The sequence below is a fragment of the Acipenser ruthenus genome, chromosome 58 (assembly GCF_902713425.1).
Source record: "Acipenser ruthenus chromosome 58, fAciRut3.2 maternal haplotype, whole genome shotgun sequence".
NCBI lineage: Eukaryota > Metazoa > Chordata > Actinopteri > Acipenseriformes > Acipenseridae > Acipenser > Acipenser ruthenus.
In genome coordinates this window covers 4,574,408-4,597,411 of record NC_081246.1, presented here as the reverse complement: position 1 = coordinate 4,597,411, position 23,004 = coordinate 4,574,408, and the positions used below count along the sequence as shown (strand labels likewise).

The 23,004-nt window shown below is 44.4% G+C and overlaps 1 protein-coding gene across 4 annotated transcripts; it reads right to left on the bottom strand.

The window, feature by feature from the left end:
- Positions 1 to 3,722: 3,722 nt before the first annotated feature.
- Positions 3,723 to 18,426, bottom strand: LOC117407727 (CD82 antigen-like). 4 transcript variants are annotated; one of them, XM_059018115.1, is made up of 9 exons: positions 18,289 to 18,426; positions 14,246 to 14,321; positions 14,068 to 14,137; positions 12,870 to 12,997; positions 10,267 to 10,341; positions 9,095 to 9,190; positions 8,371 to 8,820; positions 7,846 to 7,929; positions 3,723 to 6,418 (listed from the first exon to the last, which is right to left on the bottom strand). In XM_059018115.1, exons 2-9 carry the CDS (start codon positions 14,309 to 14,311, stop codon positions 6,341 to 6,343), a joined length of 1,047 nt encoding a protein of 348 aa, XP_058874098.1. In that variant the 5' UTR covers positions 14,312 to 14,321; positions 18,289 to 18,426; the 3' UTR covers positions 3,723 to 6,340. The 4 variants fall into 4 exon arrangements, with proteins under 4 accessions (XP_058874098.1, XP_058874099.1, XP_058874102.1 ...); XM_059018116.1 differs by having other exon boundaries at positions 18,294 to 18,420; XM_059018117.1 differs by lacking the exon at positions 3,723 to 6,418 and adding an exon at positions 6,449 to 6,753.
- Positions 18,427 to 23,004: the final 4,578 nt, after the last annotated feature.

Genomic DNA, 23,004 nt, shown 5'->3' with positions numbered 1-23,004 from the left:
ACAACAACAACGACAACAATAATAATAATAATAATAATAATAATAATAATAATAATAATAATAATAATAATAATAATAATAATTACTGTAGTATTATAATATAGTGGCAAGATAAATATTTGATATTTTCTGTACTCTTTAAATTTGAATTTAGAATGATCTCATACAAAAAAATCAAACAAACAAAATATCTATCTATCGATCTATAATTCATATAAACCTCCAATAAAACGTGTCACCACTAAAACACAGCGCTATCCAATCAGATCAGAGGACAGGGAAACACAGTTCTGCCCCCCCAAACATTTCAAGCTTCTTCGAATGTTCTTAAATATTCGTGTGTGATGAAAAGTCCCCACCTGTCACCTCACCCCCCCCCCCCCCAATGCTGTTTCCACGGTTACACTGTGAATTTACATACCAGCGTCTTTAACTGTGCTGTGAAGAGTGACGGTGGTGTTGTCCAATAGGAAAGCGGCAGTCCGGGTGTGTGTCCAATGGGCATTGAGCTGGAGGGAGAGGGCGGGGTTATGAGGAGGCTCTGTCTGGATATCAGGAGGGGACTGACAGACACACTGCCCAATCAGGTGAGAGATGTCTTGAAATCGAGTGGAATTTATTTGTGTGTGTGTCTGTCTGTCTGAAAATGTGTCTGTCTGTCTCTAAAAATGTGTGTCTGTCTGTCTCTCAACATCTGTCTGTTTCAAAATGTATCTGTCTGTCTGTCTCTCAAAATGTGTCTGTCTGTCTGTGTCTGTCTCTCAAAATCTGTCTGTCTGTGTCTGTGTCTGTCTGTGTGTGTCTGTCTGTGTCTCAAAATGTGTCTCTGTCTGTGTCTGTCTCTCAAAATCTGTCTGTCTGTGTCTGTGTCTGTCTGTGTGTGTCTGTCTGTGTCTCAAAATGTGTCTCTGTCTGTGTCTGTCTCTCAAAATCTGTCTGTCTGTGTCTGTGTCTGTCTGTGTGTGTCTGTCTGTGTCTCAAAATGTGTCTCTGTCTGTGTCTGTCTCTCAAAATCTGTCTGTCTGTGTCTGTGTCTGTCTGTGTGTGTCTGTCTGTGTCTCAAAATGTGTCTCTGTCTGTCTGATTGGCTGGGTTTCAAAATGTGTCTGTCTGTCTGGGTCTCAAAATGTGTCTGTCTGCCTGTCTGTCTGAAAATGTGTTTGTCTGTCTCTCAAAATGTGTCTGTCTGTCTGTCTCTAAAAATGTGTGTGTGTCTGTCTGTCTCTCAACATCTGTCTGTGTCTGTCTGTCTGTCTGAAAATGTGTCTGTCTGTCTCTAAAAATGTGTGTCTGTCTGTCTGTCTCTCAACATCTGTCTGTTTCAAAATGTGTCTGTCTGTCTCTCAAAATGTGTCTGTCTGTCTGTGTCTGTCTCTCAAAATCTGTCTGTCTGTGTCTGTCTGTCTATGTGTGTGTGTCTGTCTGTGTCTCAAAATGTGTCTGTCTGTCTGTCTGACTGGCTGGGTTTCAAAATGTGTCTGTCTGTCTGTGTCTGAAAATGTGTCTGTCTGTCTGTGTGTCTGTGTTTCAAAATGTGTCTGTCTGTCTGTGTGTCAGCGTGTCTGTGTGTCTGTGTGTGTGTCTGTGTGTCTGTGCATCTGTGCGTCAGCGTGTCTGTGTGTCTCTCTGTGTGTCTGTGTGTCTGTGTGTCTGTGCATCTGTGCGTCAGCGTGTCTGTGTGTCTCTGTGTGTGTCTGTGTGTCTGTGTGTCAGCGTGTCAAACTGATCAGTAACCTTCCTCTCCGCCCCCGGTTCACGTTCCTTTGTTTGTTTGTGTTTTTATTTTTCGAATGCCACTCTCATGTTGTTTGTCTGAGATCCTCTCTACTGTCTTCACTCACACCAGACCCACCGAGTCTCGATAACGAACAAGCCACCAAATCAGAAGAAATGTTTCAGAGTGTCCTGAACAACTCGCGGTGTTGAAGTGGTAAGAGAAGCCTCCTCCGTGCCCACGGGCACGCGAGACCCCGAATCACTTCCGACAGATCCAGCACGCACCCTTGTTGAACGCGCATACGTTTTTGTAAAAGTTTCATCGTGATTTCAAGTTTTCTTTCCAAGTTCAAGTTAAAAAGAGTGTGAAGTTAAGCAGGTTACATTATTAGCGTGTGTTTGTCTGCAGCCCCTGCTGTGCGTCGACGGTCAGAAAGACACCGCCCCCGCTGGCCTGGAGGAGGAACTGCAAGACACGCTGGGCCGACAGGAAGGGAGGAGCAGGAAGTTACCTTACATCCTGAAGAGGCGGGCCGACCGCCCCGCGACCCACAGACGACCCTACATACTGAGACGCTTTATCAACGTACAGATCGAGTGAGCGAGAGAGAGAGAGAGAGAGAGAGAGAGAGAGAGAGAGAGAGAGGGAGGGAGGGAGGAAGAGAGAGGAGACTATTTTACACACTATTGCAATTATCCAGATACTGTGTGTTTTTTAAGTTGTCAAGTCTGTGTTGCTTTGACTGCGAGTTCAGGAGCTGCTCTTCAGTTCTAGCTGCGCTGCCGTAGACTCGTGTCGGCTCATCTTTACATTAGCGATAGCGCCATCTAGTGCACAGCTAGGGTACTGCCAGCAATCCCAAGAGTGAAATCACTAGGGGGCACTGGCTCTTCTATAGAGACACTGGCTGTGTTACACTACGGAAAGCAGCTGAATGGACGTGTTGAAATGATTTGTATTGCGATACAAGACCACAGCAGAGCTCTAGAGTTAAAGAACTACAGCTCCCAGCATCCCTCTGCGGGTGCAGAGGCATGCTGGGAGCTGTAGTCCTACAGCCAGGGCTGGAGCGATTCACAATACAATAACTACGGCAGCGCAGCTAGAACTGAAGAGCAGCTCCTGAACTCGCAGTCCTAAAGCAAAGAATTATAAAAACACACAGTATGGGAGGGATTGCGAGATCCTGGTTATTATAACAAACCTTGTGATGAGTGAAGGACATATTGTATTGTATTGTATTGTATTGTGTGTCTCAGTCTTCAGTCTTCAGCTCTCTGGTCTCGGAGTCTGCTGTTGTAATGGTTTATTAAAAAGCTAACTGTCCTGCACGCGTTTCTGTCTCGCTTCTGCACACTTTCAAATGGGAGAGGGGGCTTCACACAGGGCTGGCTATTCAGCAGACTCCCGTAACAGAAACCAGAGTCTGCATCGACAGGAAATCAAGCATCTATTCCATTTAATTCCAGTCATTTGCATGATGGGACGGTTACTTGAGTTTAGAAGGAAGTTCTCCGTTTGTATGCCCTGTTTTCCTGCACTTTCTGGGTCTCTGGCTGAAAGCCTGTCAGTCAATAAGGAGGAAGCAGCAGATTGGTTAAATCGACAGGAAAGGCGGCACTGAAGGGGGCGGGGACTGGTTCACACAGGAAGCGCAGGACGGCCTGAAAGCAGAGCTTGCAAACAGAGATTTCCTAAAGCTGGCGCAGTACCAGAGAGGGGGTTGAGAAGTGAAAACGCATTTCAACACTGATCTATATCGTTCACTGTGGGGAAGTATTTTAGGGGGAGACTTTACAGCTGTGCTCAAACGTTTTGTATCGCTGAGAATTTTAGGATTGCGACACGACATCGTCCGTTACAACTCCCAGAACTCCCAGTAACAAGAGAGACATCGCATTGAATTACTTGTGATAAAAATGACAGCAGACATCACATCCAAACACAAGGGTGACACGTTCCATTTGCTTCACTGTTTTTTATTTGAAATGTTAAAAGGACGTCAAAAATGAGGGTCTCTTGAAAGATGGGAAAAAAGGAGACAAAAACGGTTTTACAGCCTGGAAAATGAGAATTAAAAAAATATATAATTTACATTACAAAAAATATACATAAATAATTCTGGGAATTGACTGGGAGGGAGGCTGACTCTAGTGGTTAGAGCTGAGGAGGGACTGGGAGGGAGGGAGGGAGGCTGACTCTAGTGGTTAGAGCTGAGGAGGGACTGGGAGGGAGGGAGGGAGGCTCTAGTGGTTAGAGCTGAGGAGGGACTGGGAGGGAGGCTCTAGTGGTTAGAGCTGAGGAGGGACTGGGAGGGAGGGAGGCTGGCTCTAGTGGTTAGAGCTGAGGAGGGACTGGGAGGGAGGGAGGCTGGCTCTAGTGGTTAGAGCTGAGGAGGGACTGGGAGGGAGGCTGGCTCTAGTGGTTCAAGCTGAGGAGAGACTGGGAGGGAGTGAGGCTGGCTCTACTGGTTAGAGCTGAGGAGGGACTGGGAGGGAGAGAGGGAGGCTGGCTCTAGTGGTTAGAGCTGAGGAGGGACTGGGAGGGAGGGAGGCTGGCTCTAGTGGTTAGAGCTGAGGAGGGACTGGGAGGGAGGGAGGCTGGCTCTAGTGGTTAGAGCTGAGGAGGGACTGGGAGGGAGGGAGGGAGGCTGGCTCTAGTGGTTAGACCTGAGGAGGGACTGGGAGGAAGGGAGGGAGGCTGGCTCTAGTGGTTAGAGCTGAGGAGGGACTGGGAGGGAGGGAGGCTGGCTCTAGTGGTTAGAGCTGAGGAGGGACTGGGAGGGAGGGAGGCTGGCTCTAGTGGTTAGAGCTGAGGAGGGACTGGGAGGGAGAGAGGGAGGCTGGCTCTAGTGGTTAGAGCTGAGGAGGGACTGGGAGGAAGGGAGGGAGGCTGGCTCTAGTGGTTAGAGCTGAGGAGGGACTGGGAGGGAGGGAGGCTGGCTCTAGTGGTTAGAGCTGAGGAGGGACTGGGAGGGAGGGAGGCTCTAGTGGTTAGAGCTGAGGAGGGACTGGGAGGGAGGGAGGGAGGCTGGCTCTAGTGGTTCGAGCTGAGGAGGGACTGGGAGGGAGGGAGGGAGGCTGACTCTAGTGGTTAGAGCTGAGGAGGGACTGGGAGGGAGGGAGGCTGGCTCTAGTGGTTAGAGCTGAGGAGGGACTGGGAGGGAGGGAGGCTGGCTCTAGTGGTTTGAGCTCAGGAGGGACTGGGAGGGAGGGAGGGAGGGAGGCTGGCTCTAGTGGTTAGAGCCGAGGAGGGACTGGGAGGGAGGGAGGGAGGCTGGCTCTAGTGGTTAGAGTTGAGGAGGGACTGGGAGGGAGGCTGGCTCTAGTGGTTAGAGTTGAGGAGGGACTGGGAGGGAGGCTGGCTCTAGTGGTTTGAGCTCAGGAGGGACTGGGAGGGAGGGAGGCTGGCTCTAGTGGTTTGAGCTCAGGAGGGACTGGGAGGGAGGGAGGGAGGCTCTACTGGTTAGAGCTGAGGAGGGACTGGGAGGGAGGGAGGGAGGGAGGCTCTAGTGGTTAAAGTTTAATGACATTTTAAACAAAAGTATAAAATATTACAGAACCACAATCTCGACAATAAATAAACAAACAATCAATCATAACTTGAAAAGCACTCAAACAGAGACACGCATTCCAGCGACTCCTTCGTCACTCGCATCAGAGAAACACACGACTCAATACACTGCAAGTTAACACAAGACTGTACCGTTACCAAAAAAAAAAAAAGATTCAAATGAAGTTTGATTTCAGACGGGGGTTCTTTTTTAAGAACCAATTAAAATCTGTCGCACTTCACCCAATACAAACTGTATCACTAAACAGCTTCAAATGACAGATGCCAATTATTTTAATACATGTGTACAGTAGATGGCGCTAAATATTATTATTTATTTCTTAGCAGACGCCCTTATCCAGGGCGACTTACAATTGTTACAAGATATCACATTATTTTTACATACAATTCCCCATTTATACAGTTGGGTTTTTACTGGAGCAATCTAGGTAAAGTACCTTGCCCAAGGGTACAGCAGCAGTGTCCCCCCACCTGGGATTGAACCCACGACCCTCCGGTCAAGAGTCCAGAGCCCTGACCGCTACTCCACATGCTGCTATTATAAAGACACTGTCTGATCCAGCCTGTGTGACTGAAGAGCAGCTCCTGAACTCACAGTCAAAGCAACGCAGAGTCTAAAACACTATTATAGAAATCGCAAAACACGTGATATTCATGATAGCGCCATCCAGTGCACAGACAGCGTACTGCCAGCGAAACTAAACTGGTCCCAAAGTAGAAAGATTCATTATGAAAAAAAAATATATATATAAAAATAAAATAACACGCTACAATATTTGAGCAATTTAAATACGAACCACCAAGAACGATTCAAATGGTTCTGAATTAAGAAAACGTCACTTGAAGCTGTAACATATTCTGATAAACAGTTCACAAAAATCCCATTTGAAACATAATCATTATATATATATATATATATATATATATATATATATATATATATATATATATATATATATAATTTATATTTCATTTTTATTTCATTAAACCGCTCTTGAGAAGAGTTGAAGATTTGGTCCAATGGCGTCGCAGTATCCGAGGGGTCGCAGTTCAGGAGTAGCGAATCAGCTTGTTGTAATTCTTTCCCAGCCGACTACACAGATACATCGAGAGGATCATACCAAAGAGCTGCGAGAGAGGGGGGGGAGAGAGAGAGAGAGAGAGAGAGATCAGGATCATATCAAAGAGCTCTGAGAGAGGGGGGAGAGAAAGAGAGATCAGGATCATACCAAAGAGCTGAGAGAGAGGGGGAGAGAGAGAGAGAGAGAGAGAGAGAGAGATCAGGATCATATCAAAGAGCTCTGAGAGAGGGGGGAGAGAAAGAGAGATCAGGATCATACCAAAGAGCTGAGAGAGAGGGGGAGAGAGAGAGAGAGAGAGAGAGAGAGAGATCAGGATCATATCAAAGAGCTCTGAGAGAGAGGGGGGAGGAGAGAGAGAGAGCGCAGGATCATACCAAAGAGCTGAGGGGGGGGGGGGAGATCAATACTTCCCTATGCTTTACCAGACCTCTCTGTGTTTTACAGTGCTTCCCTATGCTTTACCAGACCTCTCTGTGCTTTACAAAGCTTCCCTATGCTTTACCAGACCTCTCTGTGCTTTACAATGCTTCCCTCTGCTTTACCAGACCTCTCTGTGCTTTACAATGCTTCCCTATGCTTTACCAGACCTCTCTGTGCTTTACAATGCTTCCCTATGCTTTACCAGACCTCTCTGTGCTTTACAATGCTTCCCTATGCTTTACCAGACCTCTCTGTGCTTTACAATGCTTCCCTATGCTTTACCACACCTCTCTGTGCTTTACAATGCTTCCCTATGCTTTACCAGACCTCTCTGTGCTTTACAATGCTTCCCTGTGCTTTCCCAGACCTCTCTGTGCTTTACAATGCTTCCCTATGCTTTACCAGACCTCTCTGTGCTTTACAATGCTTCCCTATGCTTTACCAGACCTCTCTGTGCTTTACAATGCTTCCCTATGCTTTACCAGACCTCTGTTGTCATTTGAAATCAAATTACCTTGCCAATATTCCCCATAAAAATCTCTGCATGTTGGGGGGAAAAAACACATTTTAGTTCACAAATTCCAAAAAATCCACGACATCACAAAACTGTAAAGAGCTTTCAGACAGTCACTCAAAACAGGAGACCAAGGGGACTGAATCATTCAGATTTTAAAACTATGGCTATTGAAACTTAGCATCGGAACTACAGCTCCCAGCATCCCTCACTGCTCGGGCAGAGGCATGCTGGGAGCTGTAGTTTCAGGTTTTTAAAATCACACCACAGCAAAGGAACATGCGCGGTTTCTTGTGTGACCTGGCAGGAAAAAACAAGATGTCTTCAGACGAATCTCGCTCCCTCATTCGGTGACTCAGCAGGCAAAAAACAGCCAGCGAGACGAACTGCAGGAACTGGAAGAGGAGCATCATGGGAAACGGGAAATGAAAACCAAAAAACAGGAAGTCAAACCAAACCGGCCTCGTCTTAAAAACGGGACGTTTTACTGAAAAAAAAACGAGCCAATAGAAAAAATAACAGAACGAATCAATTCTTACTTCTAAAGCAGCGATCCCAACACAGACACCCCAAATAAAACGAAGGTTTTCATGAATCCAGGACTGAAGGATAATTCGACAACCCTGGAAAACAAATACAAATAAAAAAAAAACAAAACAAACAGCTTAAACCTCATTAAACTCTCAAGCAAGCTCCGTGAATGAATCACGTTTAATATAAAATAAACAGTTATATATATATTGCGTCCGGTAAGCTGCAATAAACAACGTCCGCCACCAGAGGGCAGCAGATTTCATCCATTAATAGTAACATGCAAGCTTCTACAGAAAGGCACCAGTGAGATGCACAGCACCACCTAGAAACTATGACACGTCAGGAGTGAGATTTCAGTTAAATATATAAAGAGGTGTGTCGTTATTAAAACCTTCTCACCCCCCCCCCCCCCCCAGTATGTCTTCTGCCCCCCCCCTCCCTTCCCAGTTTGAAAACCACTGTATTGTCCCACCTAAACTTCACCGCCTTTGGCTGGCAATACAGTGAGCAGAATATCTGTCTGCTCTTACCTCGGAGAAAACTGGGGGTGAACCACCAGGGGGCGCCAGACAGAAACCGGTGGTGTTAGACTGGGTTTGAAAAGGCTCCTTTGTCTCGACGAGAGACTGGTTGCACTGGCCTGTGGAGAGGGAGTTGGTGGTGGTTTTTGGTTCGGACGCTGGTTCTCCTGCGAGATAGGACTGGTTGTACTGGCCTGTAGAGATGGAGTCAGTGGTGGTTTCTGGTTCAGACGCTGGTTCTCCTGTGAGATAGGACTGGTTGTACTGGCCTGTAGCGATGGAGTCGAGAATGGCTTCTGTTTCGTTCACTGGATCTAGACTGGAGTTGGACTGGTTGCACTGGGGAGGTGGTGATGTGGGGTCCGGCTGGTAACATGAACAGGGGTACAAGCTGGGATCCTCCTTCATTTTGGGGTTCTTATTCCAGTCTTCATAGGAGGTCCAGCCGCAACACTGGAGCTGAGAGAGGAGGGGGACAAAAATTGTGATTCAACATAAAAACAGCAGAAACTCAGGGGGACTGTCTGAATCGTGTTTGGTGTTGCTGTATAATATATAAAACTATGGCTATTGAAACTCAGGGGGACTGTCTGAATCGTGTTTGGTGTTGCTGTATAATATATAAAACTATGGCTATTGAAACTCAGGTGGGCTGTCTGAATCGTGTTTGGTGTTGCTGTATAATATATAAAACTATGGCTATTGAAACTCAGTTCTGTTCGGACGCTCTCACTTTTTGCTGTACGATATCCAGATCTTCAATCGATTTATTTCCAGTCTGGTAGTTTTCAATGATCTCCAGGACCAAATCTTTAATCTTCAAATTGACCTGCGTGTGAAAGACATCATGTTATTACAAATCACCTATGAGGGATTAACTGGACACTGATCCAGCCCTCTGAAATGTCTTTATAATATACAGTGCTAGACCCTGATAGTGATGCGATCCAGCCCTCTGAAATGTCTTTATAATATACAGCGCTAGACCCTGATATCGATGCGATCCAGCCCTCTGAAATGTCTTTATAATATACAGCACTAGACCCTGATATTGATGCGATCCAGCCCTCTGAAATGTCTTTATAATATACAGCGCTAGACCCTGATATCGATGCGATCCAGCCCTCTGAAATGTCTTTATAATATACAGCGCTAGACCCTGATATCGATGCGATCCAGCCCTCTGAAATGTCTTTATAATATACAGCGCTAGACCCTGATAGTGATGCGATCCAGCCCTCTGAAATGTCTTTATAATATACAGCGCTAGACCCTGATATCTATGCGATCCAGCCCTCTGAAATGTCTTTATAATATACAGCGCTAGACCCTGATATCGATGCGATCCAGCCCTCTGAAATGTCTTTATAATATACAGCGCTAGACCCTGATATCGATGCGATCCAGCCCTCTGAAATGTCTTTATAATATACAGCACTAGACCCTGATATCGATGCGATCCAGCCCTCTGAAATGTCTTTATAATATACAGCGCTAGACCCTGATATCGATGCGATCCAGCCCTCTGAAATGTCTTTATAATATACAGCGCTAGACCCTGATATCGATGCGATCCAGCCCTCTGAAATGTCTTTATAATATACAGCTCTAGACCCTGATATTGATGCGATCCAGCCCTCTGAAATGTCTTTATAATATACAGCGCTAGACCCTGATATTGATGCGATCCAGCCCTCTGAAATGTCTTTATAATATACAGCTCTAGACCCTGATATTGATGCGATCCAGCCCTCTGAAATGTCTTTATAATATACAGCGCTAGACCCTGATATCGATGCGATCCAGCTCTCTGAAATTTGGCTCATTAAAACAAGCTATCCTGTTCAATTACATAACAATAATAATAATAATAATAACAATAATAATAATAATAATAATACTCACCAGATTCTTCTGTGTGTAGATGAGAACCCCCAAAGTGATTTGACCACCCAATAGAATAATCAAAATAACAAAATACTGAAAAATATTAGAAAAGCGACTCAATACATTATGAATACAGAGAGACATTCTCATGAAAACAAACCTCACTTCAATACAGACTGTGAGCGTGGTGATGTACCTGAATACTAACCCTGTACTAAAAAACTCAAGTATTCAACTAGAAGCAAGTCTCTCAGGGTCTTCAGTGTCAATTCAGAGACTAACTATTTTGTTTTGATAATTCACAGATGCTGGACACAAAAAAAGAAATATTCTACAATTTACTGTTTTTTCAGGTAAGCATTTCAATGCATTTATTGTTTAATAACTCCAGAGAAAATGATCAGTTGATATCATTCATGTTTCTATAGAGCCTTTCATCACAAGATCCCAAAGCATAACACACACACCCAGACACACACACACACCGAGACACACACACACACCTATACACACACCGAGACACACACACACACACCTATACACACACACACACCGAGACACACACACACCGAGACACACACACACCGAGACACACACCGAGACACACACACACACACACCGAGACACACACCGAGACACACACACACACCTATACACCGAGACACACACACCGAGACACACACCGAGACACACACACACACACACCGAGACACACACCGAGACACACACACACCTATACACACACACACCTATACACCGAGACACACACACCGAGACACACAGAGACACACACACATTCACACTGAGACACACACATAGAGACACACACACAAACACACACCTATACACCAAGACACACACACACACCGAGACACACACCGAGACACACACAGAGACACACACAGAGACACAAACACTCACACTGAGACACTGAGACACACACACACACACACTGAGACACACACACCTCTATACACACACACACCTATACACACACACACACACCTATACACACACACACTGAGACACACACCTAAACACACACAGACCGAGACACAAACACTGAAACACACACACTAAGCATTTTATAGGAAAGGCATAGGGGAAAACCGAGACCATTTTTTTTTTTTTTTTTTAAACTAAGTGAAATATATATATATATATATATATATATATATATATATATATATATATATATATATATATATATATATATATATATATACACACACACACACACATACACACACACACACACACACACACACACACAATTTTTTTTAAAATCTATTTTTGCATATTGAAGACAGCATCTGGGTGGGCTGCGTTCATTAACTGTGAAACAGGAAGGTACAGTTTAGACGCGGTTTCAACCACCTGTTAATTTAAATACAAAATGCGCTTTCCACAATTAGACACGAGCCGACGAGACGGTGTTTACTGAGCATGACAACTGCGAGACAAAAACAAACCAAAAACAAACAAAAAAAACAACTAAACCGCTCGTAAAAAAAAAAAAAAAAACACTCCTTGAAGATGAAGGCACCATCAGATAGCGCCACCACGCGGAGCAGCTGGGGAACTGCACGGCTTCGTGCGAGGCTGCAGTAATTTACCATCGTCTTATTTCCAGGGGTATCAAAATCCAGCTCGTTTTTCCTATTTAAAACCTATTTTAAATCATATTATAATATGCGTCATCTTTGCTTATATGAAAAAAGACCGTTTATTAATCTCTTACTCTTTTTTTTTTTAAAGGGAAGGGTAGAGCCCGCCGATTGAGATAGAAACCTTTATCTACCCCAACCACCCCTCTCTGGGGAAAGGATAACCCCCCCACCCTCGCAGGTCTCCAGAGAGAGAGGGCGTTTCGTTTTCTGAAGCCAGTGGAGCGCGGCCGCAGAACCGCCGGGCTGCTCGGCTTAGGAAACTCCCCTGTTTCGCAACGTCGACGGGCCTCAAAACAGAAGTCAGCGAGCGTCGCCGTTTCCTTGGTTACGGCGAAACAAACCCCCCTGACCGCCCCTGACTCCCCCTGACTCCCCCTGACCGCTACGCGCCCACGGAGGGTACGGGAAACGAGACTTTCACAAATTCAGAAAGAGTTTATCGTCAAAACGTCTGAGCACATTTGCCACAATTAAAAAAAAAAAAAAAACACACACACGTGTAATTATGGGATGTCCCGTTGTATTGTCCGCAGTTCGGATTATTATTATTTGTTTATTTAGCAGTCGCCTTTATCCAAGGCGACTTACAGAGACTAGGGTGTGTGAACTATGCATCAGCTGCAGAGTCACTTACAATTACGTCTCACCCGAAAGACGGAGCACAAGGAGGTTAAGTGACTTGCTCAGGGTCACACAATGAGTTGAGGTGGGATTTGAACCAGGGACCTCCTGGTTACAAGCCCTTTTCTTTAACCACTGGACCGCACAGCCTCCTTTAAACTTTTTTTTTTTCGATTGGATGGTCACAAACAGCTGAAACAGTCAATTAAACAAAACAAAATCTTTCTTGAATCATTTTTCTTTTGTAAAAAAAATCTAAAAATTTAAAAAAAGTTGAAACATTTAAAAAAAAAAAACACTGGAAAAAAAAGGTGGTGTCTGAGGACTCACCGTTCCCAGCATGCAACGCATCTCCTTGACCGCTCCCAGACAGCCGAAGAAGCCGAGCATCATGGTTAGAGTCCCACCCCCGGCCAGCAGATATGAGATGAGCTTTATCTCAAAGATATGTGAGAGCCCTACAAAACAGACAGGAGAACTCAAAACACAGAGACACCTTCAAAACAGAGAGACACCTACAAAACACAGTCACAACAAAACACAGAGACACGACAAAACAGAGAGACACCTGCAAAACACAGAGACACGACAAAACACAGAGACACGACAAAACACAGAGACACCTACAAAACACAGTCACAACAAAACACAGAGACACGACAAAACACAGAGACACCTACAAAACACAGTCACAACAAAACACAGAGACACGACAAAACACAGAGACACCTACAAAACACAGAGACACCTACAAAACACAGAGACACCTACAAAACACAGTCACAACAAAACACAGAGACACGACAAAACACAGAGACACCTGCAAAACACAGAGACACCGACAAAACACAGAGACACGACAAAACACAGAGACACCTACAAAACACAGAGACACCTACAAAACACAGAGACACCTGCAAAACACAGAGACACCTGCAAAACACAGAGACACGACAAAACACAGAGACACCTACAAAACACAGAGACACCTACAAAACACAGAGACACCTGCAAAACACAGTCACAACAAAACACAGAGACACCGACAAAACACAGAGACACCTGCAAAACACAGAGACACCGACAAAACACAGAGACACGACAAAACACAGAGACACCTACAAAACACAGAGACACCTACAAAACACAGAGACACCTGCAAAACACAGAGACACCGACAAAACACAGAGACACCTACAAAACACAGAGACACCTACAAAACACAGAGACACGACAAAACACAGAGACACGACAAAACACAGAGACACCTACAAAACACAGAGACACGACAAAACACAGAGACACCGACAAAACACAGAGACACGACAAAACACAGACACGACAAAACACAGAGACACCTACAAAACACAGAGACACCGACAAAACACAGAGACACCTACAAAACACAGAGACACCTACAAAACACAGAGACACGACAAAACACAGAGACACCGACAAAACACAGAGACACCGACAAAACACAGAGACACCTACAAAACAATGGGAAAAGCTTTTGGGCTTCACTTACTTAGAGTAGTTGTGGAGTTATGGTCAAAATGGATCCAGAGACCAAATGTTAGCATTAATCCTCCCAGAGTCTGAAACGAGAGAGAGAGAGAGAGAGAGAGAGAGAACAGGGAGTGCGACAATCAGAACAAACATTATCTATAATAAATCTCTATATAGATTATAAACTTTATACTTACAAAAAACAGGAGGTTGAAAAGGAACAGGAAGTACTTGGTGATATTGAGGCAACATTTTGCACCCATTTTAAAAGATCTGAAAGAAAAACGTAAATAAAATGGCATTCAGACATAAAAATGCATAAAACTCTTTGACCAACGTTTCCACTAGAAGTCTTTCTCAGCGTCTTCAGTGTGAATTCAATGACTAACGACTAGAAGTCTTTCTCAGCGTCTTCAGAGTGAATTCAATGACTAACGACTAGAAGTCTTTCTCAGGGTCTTCAGTGTGAATTCAATGACTAACGACTAGAAGTCTTTCTCAGGGTCTTCAGTGTGAATTCAATGACTAACAACTAGAAGTCTTTCTCAGGGTCTTCAGTGTGAATTCAATGACTAACGACTAGAAGTCTTTCTCAGGGTCTTCAGTGTGAATTCAATGACTAACGACTAGAAGTCTTTCTCAGGGTCTTCAGTGTGAATTCAATGACTAACGACTAGAAGTCTTTCTCAGCGTCTTCAGTGTGAATTCAATGACTAACGACTAGAAGTCTTTCTCAGGGTCTTCAGTGTGAATTCAATGACTAACGACTAGAAGTCTTTCTCAGCGTCTTCAGTGTGAATTCAATGACTAACGACTAGAAGACTTCCTCAGCGTCTTCAGTGTGAATTCAATGACTAACGACTAGAAGTCTTTCTCAGCGTCTTCAGAGTGAATTCAATGACTAACGACTAGAAGTCTCTCAGGGTCTTCAGTGTGAATTCAATGACTAACGACTAGAAGTCTTTCTCAGGGTCTTCAGTGTGAATTCAATGACTAACGACTAGAAGTCTTTCTCAGGGTCTTCAGTGTGAATTCAATGACTAACGACTAGAAGTCTTTCTCAGTGTCTTCAAGTCCAAGTCAATAACTTTAACCCATTGAGTGCCATTGGTCTCATTTGAGGACAGGTTATTTTGTCAGTTCTGAACTGGGATCCCTGTTCTTACATGTTCTCTTGAACTATAGAGTGATGAGAACGTACTCCCCCCCTCATTGTGAGAACTACAAAAGTCTAAATGGAACTCTTCTTAATTCTGAAAACACAGCCCTTCAGAGGCTAAAACCCATCAATGGCTGTGTGTTTCTTTTCCTCTCCAGATTCCCGTCTCATTCTGCAGCTACGCCGTCATGGTAACGATCGCAAACACACTGCTACTGCAACGCAGAGCCTGGCTGTTCGCTTCCAGTTTTTTGTTGATGTTTTAGTCTCCTTCAGAAAGTCGGAGCTCATTAAAGACTGGAGGCGAGGCTTTGGAAATGCGTTGCAGTAAGAAGCCTCGCTGTGATGTGATGTTTGACAGTTTCTAAAACTGATAAATAAATGCTCGATGTGATTATTGACATTATCAATACCAACACTCCACAGATAATCGACTGGAAATCTATGCAGTTTTTTTTTTTTTTTTGCAGATATTTTCCTCCACCAATCAGTGGAAAAAAGCATCTAAGCAAACAGACTGCATCACTTCTAAAGAGATAACACTGACACCACGCAGTTCAGGTCTCTCTGCAGGATGTGGTTGTGCTTCCGTTTACCGGATCAGGCTTTCTGTTGAAACGTCTCTCAGCTAAAAAAAATGGCCCGCAGTAAAAGCACAGCACAGTGTAATAAACCATAAAGCATGGTAAAGCACAGAGACGTCTGGTAAAGCACAGGGAAGCATTGTAAAGCACAGAGAGGTCTGGTAAAGCATAGGGAAGCATTGTAAAGCACAGAGAGGTCTGGTAAAGCATAGGGAAGCATTGTAAAGCACAGAGAGGTCTGGTAAAGCATAGGGAAGCATTGTAAAGCACAGAGAGGTCTGGTAAAGCATAGGGAAGCATTGTAAAGCACAGAGAGGTCTGGTAAAGCATAGGGAAGCATTGTAAAGCACAGAGAGGTCTGTTAAAGCATAGGGAAGCATTGTAAAGCACAGAGAGGTCTGGTGAAGCATAGTGAAGCATTGTAAAGCACAGAGAGGTCTGGTAAAGCATAGGGAAGCATTGTAAAGCACAGAGAGGTCTGGTAAAGCATAGGGAAGCATTGTAAAGCACAGAGAGGTCTGGTAAAGCATAGGGAAGCATTGTAAAGCACAGAGAGGTCTGGTAAAGCATAGGGAAGCATTGTAAAGCACAGAGAGGTCTGTTAAAGCATAGGGAAGCATTGTAAAGCACAGAGAGGTCTGGTGAAGCATAGTGAAGCATTGTAAAGCACAGAGAGGTCTGGTAAAGCATAGGGAAGCATTGTAAAGTACAGCTAACCCATCCCCTCCCCCACTGTGTCCTGAAGCGATGGGTTGATTTGACTGTTTTCGAAAGAGGAAGAAAGACTATGTTAATACGAGTCTTCTTTTGAGAGCAGCGCAGGTGAAAGGATAGTTCCCCTTTTTGCAGAACACATGTTTGCACGTTTACAGGGTTCCTCTTGAGCTACTGTGCAGAAAGACGCTGGATTTCTCTTCATGCCTGTATGTATTACCATGTTCTCAGAGTTCACATTTTGTTCACTGCTGAGATTTCTTGTAGAAAAAATAAAAAATGCATAATGTTTGTTTTTTTTTTATTTCGTGTTCCACTCGGACCCCTGCTCTCCCCTGACTGTGTGAAAACGCTCGTTACCATTTCCCCTCATCGCATGTAGTGTTTGCATCATCAACCAGAAAACGGAACACGATTTAATGACCCCCCTCTCTCTCTCTCTTCTCTCAATTCACTGACGCCTTAGCAACTCCGAAACCGTTACAACTCACAGTACATCATTAGTGACTAGTGTATAATTAATAACACCATCGTGAGTTTTAAATTAAACATCGTGGAGTATTTAATGCAGATCATAAGAACTCGTTTCGGTTGTCATGTGATGAAAACGTGTTCGATGTACAAACAGCCTAGTTAGAAAAAAACAAAACCACAGATTAGCTGTCGCAGTTTAAAACACCACACGTGTCAGCGTCAGATTTTGCTACCTGGTCAGAATCTGCTACCTGTACCAAAATTTCACCTGTAGCTACAAACCTAATTATTATTATTATTATTATTATTATTATTATTATTATTATTATTATTATTAGTCTAGTAGTTTGAAAGATTAGCAGATTTTGATCAGCGTCCGGTCTTGCATGAAGAGAGTCTGGGCATGCGCAGTAAACAGAGTAGGAACATTTGACAGGTGGAATAAAGTCGACGTGACAGCGGTACGCACGCGCTCAATTATTAAAGAAATAACACACACGACTGTTTATTAGATTTTTGAATGGCGCTCATACGACCTGATCACGCGTTACTGTTAAATCTAACTAACACACCGATACAGTTTACATACAGATATTTGACAGTTTTACTGGTCAAATATCTTTTATGCGTTAGAAATACGTCAAACGCGCGTGTGCGTGTGCGTGTGAGTGTTTTCATAAGGAGAAACATTTGAGCCCCATATCAGATTCCACTGAGGACAAAACGAAATTCTAAACCCTTTTTTTGTTTAAACTGAGCGAGCCAAAAGAAACGAAGGAGAATTAATAATGAGGTCTGAGCGCTCCTGTTACTAAACGCGACTCGCTCACTGTTAACATATCGTAAACTACACGCACACGCACACGTACACGTACCCCGTATGAACAAACACAGCGGCGTTTTAAATGAAGCGTATCACTAGATAATCTTGCAGAGAGCAGCAAGCACACTTTCTCAAGAGGAGGTCCCGCGTTATTATCACCCAGCATTCAACGAACGTGGTTGATCATGTTCTGGTGAGCGGATAAGCGCTCCTCTGATATAATACACACACACACACACACACACACACACACACACATACACATAGAGACACACACACACACACACACACACACACACACACACACACACACACACACACACACACACACACACACATAGAGACACAGACCAAAAAAAATGCACTTATTCATAACGCCCTAACTTCGACAGGAGCAGGACAAGACAGGATACCGCGTTACACAGAAACACGTCTTTCTGAACTGACACACACACACACACCAGAAGAACACGAATGCGGACTCACCTCACCTGCAGACAGCAAACTGTAATGTAATATTGTAAAATATATATATATCTATAAAAATATTCAGATTTTAAAACCCGCTGTCGTCAATCTAACTCGCTCGCGCTGCTGTGACCCAGTTTTAAACTTTTCTTTTTTGGAAACGGGGGTGGGGGGGGAGGCCTCTGAGTAATTAGTTAATTATTCATAAATGTCTCGAACTGCAACGCGATTGGGTTACAGTGGAAGCCACACGCCCCGCCCACCTTTAAAAAAAACGACAGGTGTGGGATTTAACCAATGAGACAGCGGGACGGCCTGTGGGCGGGACTGTAGTGGGTTCTGAGGGAGAGAGAGAGAGAGAGAGAGAGGAGAGGAGAGAGAGAGAGAGAGAGAGAGGAGAGGAGAGAGAGAGAGAGGATGTAATTGAAGGTGGGACGATAACGTTATATTAATTATTTCAAAGGTGTAGTGTAATTAGGGCTTGGCGTTTTCGGTTTTAAAAAAGAAAATAAGTTTAGTCGTCGCCAATTATTTTTACCCCGGTTTTCACCCCAATTTAGCATGCCCAATTATTATCTGTATCCCCGGCTCACCGCTCGCAACCCCACCCCCCGCCGACTCAGGAAACGGAGGCTGAAACACGCGTTCTCCGAAACGTGCTCCTTCCAAGCCGTCATTTTTCGCAGCATCCACAGCAATGCCACCAGACCAATAGTGCCGGAGGACAACACAGATCTGGCGGCTCCGCTGCAGAGCCACAGGCGCCCTATCGGCCACAGGGGTCGCTGATGCGCGGTGAGCCGTGGATTCCCCTGCCGACCTAAGCCCTCCCTACCCGGGCAGCGCTCAGCCAATTGTGCGCCGCCCCCTAGGAACTCTCGGTCACGGTCAGCTGTGACATAGCCTGGATTCGAACCAGCGGTCTCCAGGCTATAGGGCGCATCCTGCGAGGAGCGCCTTTACTGGATGCGCCACTCGGGAGCCCCTTAGAAAATGAGTTTTAATAGTTTTTTTAAACCATCAACACTAGAAGGACCGGAGATCATACTTAGAAGCCCAAAACACTGTGGATACGAGAAACATTATTAAACATCTGAACAACCAAAGCATACATAAATACATACATACATATATATATATACAAATCAAAACAAGGAAATGTAATAAAGATCTGATCAGACATCGGGTTACAACATAGCTATTTATAAAACTGAAACGATAGCAATACATTGTTAACTTTTCAACAGCTATCGGTTGATTATCAAATGAGCAAAAACAACCGAACAACGTAGATCAATAAACTTAGAGAAAAAAAAACATTTTACAGAAGCGCACAGCACAAGAAGTTATAAAAAAAGTAATTTTTTTTTGTTTTTTGACAAAGGGTATTCCTTTCCCTTGAGTCTAAGGCTGTTCCCAATCAACACAGATCATGCGCGTCTCCACGTCTGTCTGCACAGGGCACAGCTGTTTGCAGTTTTATTTTAATTGCAGTTGCCACCCTGGCATTGGCATCTCTTGCGGCTCTCGGCTGGGTTGCCAGCTTCAGCTCTGGGTACGCGCTTGGCAGTCTCCTTCTTTTCCAAATGCTTCTTGCGAAGTTCCTGTGCTAACTGTAAAACATATTCTCTCCTTGATAAATTCTTCTGCGTGCATTCTTTGTAAAGTACCCAGGCGTTGATGGCTGCTATTATTATTATTATTATTATTATTATTTATTTCTTAGCAGACGCCCTTATCCAGGGTGACTTACAATTGTTACAAGATCTCACAATATTTTTACATACAGTTATCCATTTATACAGTTGGGTTTTTACTGGAGCAATCTAGGTAAAGTACCTTGCTCAAGGGTACAGCAGCAGTGTCCCCCCACCTGGGATTGAACCCACGACCCTCCGGTCAAGAGTCCAGAGCCCTAACCACTACTCCACACTGCTGCCGTAGGTCCAATACACCGTCGGGAGCCATCTTTCACAGAATACTTCCATACCACATGATCCAAATATCAATTTCAGATTTTGTTACGTTTTGAAACTCCACGCTCTCTGGTATTTATTTTCACTGGTCCCGATGCTAACTGACTGAGCAAAGCAGCGCAGCTTTCAATAGACTGTCAGTCATTCACTCAGGCAGAGAGTAGAGACTAATTTGATTTCAACTAAACACATTGTGGACTGGTAAATAAAAATAATAAAGGTAAGAAACTGCTGCCCAGTGGCGGTCATGTTGGCTCTGGAGCCCCATAGACATCAATGCATTACCGGCCCACACTTAGAGCCACAATGGAGCCAGTTTCATAGCAACACTAAAACACTCAAATTAGAGAAAGGTAAGAGACTGCTGCCCATTGGCGGCCATATTGGCTCTGGAGCCCCATAGACATCAATGCATTACTGGCCCTGACTTAGAGCCACAATAGAGCCAGTTTCATAATAACATTAAAACACATAGATGAGATTAGAGAAAGGTAGGAAACTGTTGACCATTGGCGGCCATTTTGGCTCTGGAGCTCTTTAGACATCAATGCATTACCAGCCCACACTTAGAGCCACAATAGAGCCAGTTTCATAATAACATTAAAACACATAGATGAGATTAGAGAAGGGTAGGAAACTGGTGCACATTGGCAGCCATTTTTGGCTCTGGAGCTCCATAGACATCAATGCATTACCGGCCCACACTTAGAGCCACAATGGAGCCAGTTTCATTGCAACATTAAAACACTCAAATTAGAGAAAGGTAAGAAACTGCTGCCCATTGGCGGCCATATTGGCTCTGGAGCCCCATAGACATCAATGTATTACTGGCCCTGACTTAGAGCCACAGTAGAGCCAGTTTCATAATAACATTAAAACACATAGATGAGATTAGAGAAATGTAGGAAACTGGTGCCCAGTGGCGGCCATTTTTGCTCTGGAGCTCCATAGACATTAATGCATTACCGGCCCACACTTAGAGCCACAATAGAGCCAGTTTCATAATAACATTAAAACACATAAATGAGATTAGAGAAGGGTAGGAAACTGGTGCCCAGTGGCGGCCATTTTTGCTCTGGAGCTCCATAGACATCAATGCATTACCAGCCCACACTTAGAGCCACAATAGAGCCAGTTTCATAATAACATTAAAACACAGATGGGATTAGAGAAAGGTAGGAAACTGGTGCCCAGTGGCGGCCATTTTGGCTCTGGAGCTCCATAGACATCAATGCATTACCAACCCACACTTAGAGCCACAATAGAGCCAGTTTCATAATAACATTAAAACACATAGATGAGATTAGAGAAGGGTAGGAAACTGGTGCCCAGTGGCGGCCATTTTGGCTCTGGAGCTCCATAGACATCAATGCATTACCAACCCACACTTAGAGCCACAATAGAGCCAGTTTCATAATAACATTAAAACACATAGATGAGATTAGAGAAGGGTAGGAAACTGGTGCCCAGTGGCGGCCATTTTGGCTCTGGAGCTCCATAGACATCAATGCATTACCGGCCCACACTTAGAGCCACAGTGGAGCCAGTTTCATAGCAACATTAAAACACTCAAATTAGAGAAAGGTAAGAAACTGCTGCCCAGTGGCGGCCATTTTGGCTCTGGAGCTCCATAGACATCAATGCACTACGGGCCCTGTCTTAGAGCCACAATAGAGCCAGTTTCATAATAACATTAAAACACATAGATGGGATTAGAGAAAGGTAGGAAACTGGTGCCCAGTGGCGGCCATTTTTGCTCTGGAGCTCCATAGACATCAATGCATTACCGGCCCACACTTAGAGCCACAATAGAGCCAGTTTCATAATAACATTAAAACACAGATGGGATTAGAGAAAGGTTGGAAACTGTTGCCCATTGGCGGCCATATTGGCTCTGGAGCCCCATAGACATCAATGCATTACTGGCCCTGACTTAGAGCCACAGTAGAGCCAGTTTCATAATAACATTAAAACACATAGATGAGATTAGAGAAAGGTAGGAAACTGGTGCCCATTGGCGGCCATTTTTGCTCTGAAGCTCCATAGACATCAATGCATTACCAGCCCACACTTAGAGCCACAATGGAGCCAGTTTCATAGCAACATTAAAACACTCAAATTAGAGAAAGGTAAGAAACTGCTGCCCATTGGTGGCCAAATTGGCTCTGGAGCTCCATAGACATCAATGCATTACTGGCCCTGACTTAGAGCCCCAGTAGAGCCAGTTTCATAATAACATTAAAACACATAGATGAGATTAGAGAAAGGTAGGAAACTGGTGCCCATTGGCGGCCATTTTGGCTCTGGAGCTCCATAGACATCAATGCATTACCAGCCCACACTTAGAGCCACAATGGAGCCAGTTTCAAAGCAACATTAAAACACTCAAATTAGAGAAAGGTAAGAAACTGCTGCCCATTGGCGGCCATATTGGCTCTGGAGCCCCACAGACATCAATGCATTACTGGCCCACACTTAGAGCCACTATAGAGCCAGTTTCATAATAACATTAAAACACATAGATGAGATTAGAGAAAGGTAGGAAACTGGTGCCCAGTGGCGGCCATTTTGGCTCTGGAGCTCCATAGACATCAATGCATTACTGGCCCTGACTTAGAGCCACAATAGAGCCAGTTTCATAATAACATTAAAACACATAGATGAGATTAGAGAAAGGTAGGAAACTGTTGCCCATTGGCGGCCATTTTGGCTCTGGAGCTCCATAGACATCAATGCATTACCGGCCCACACTTAGAGC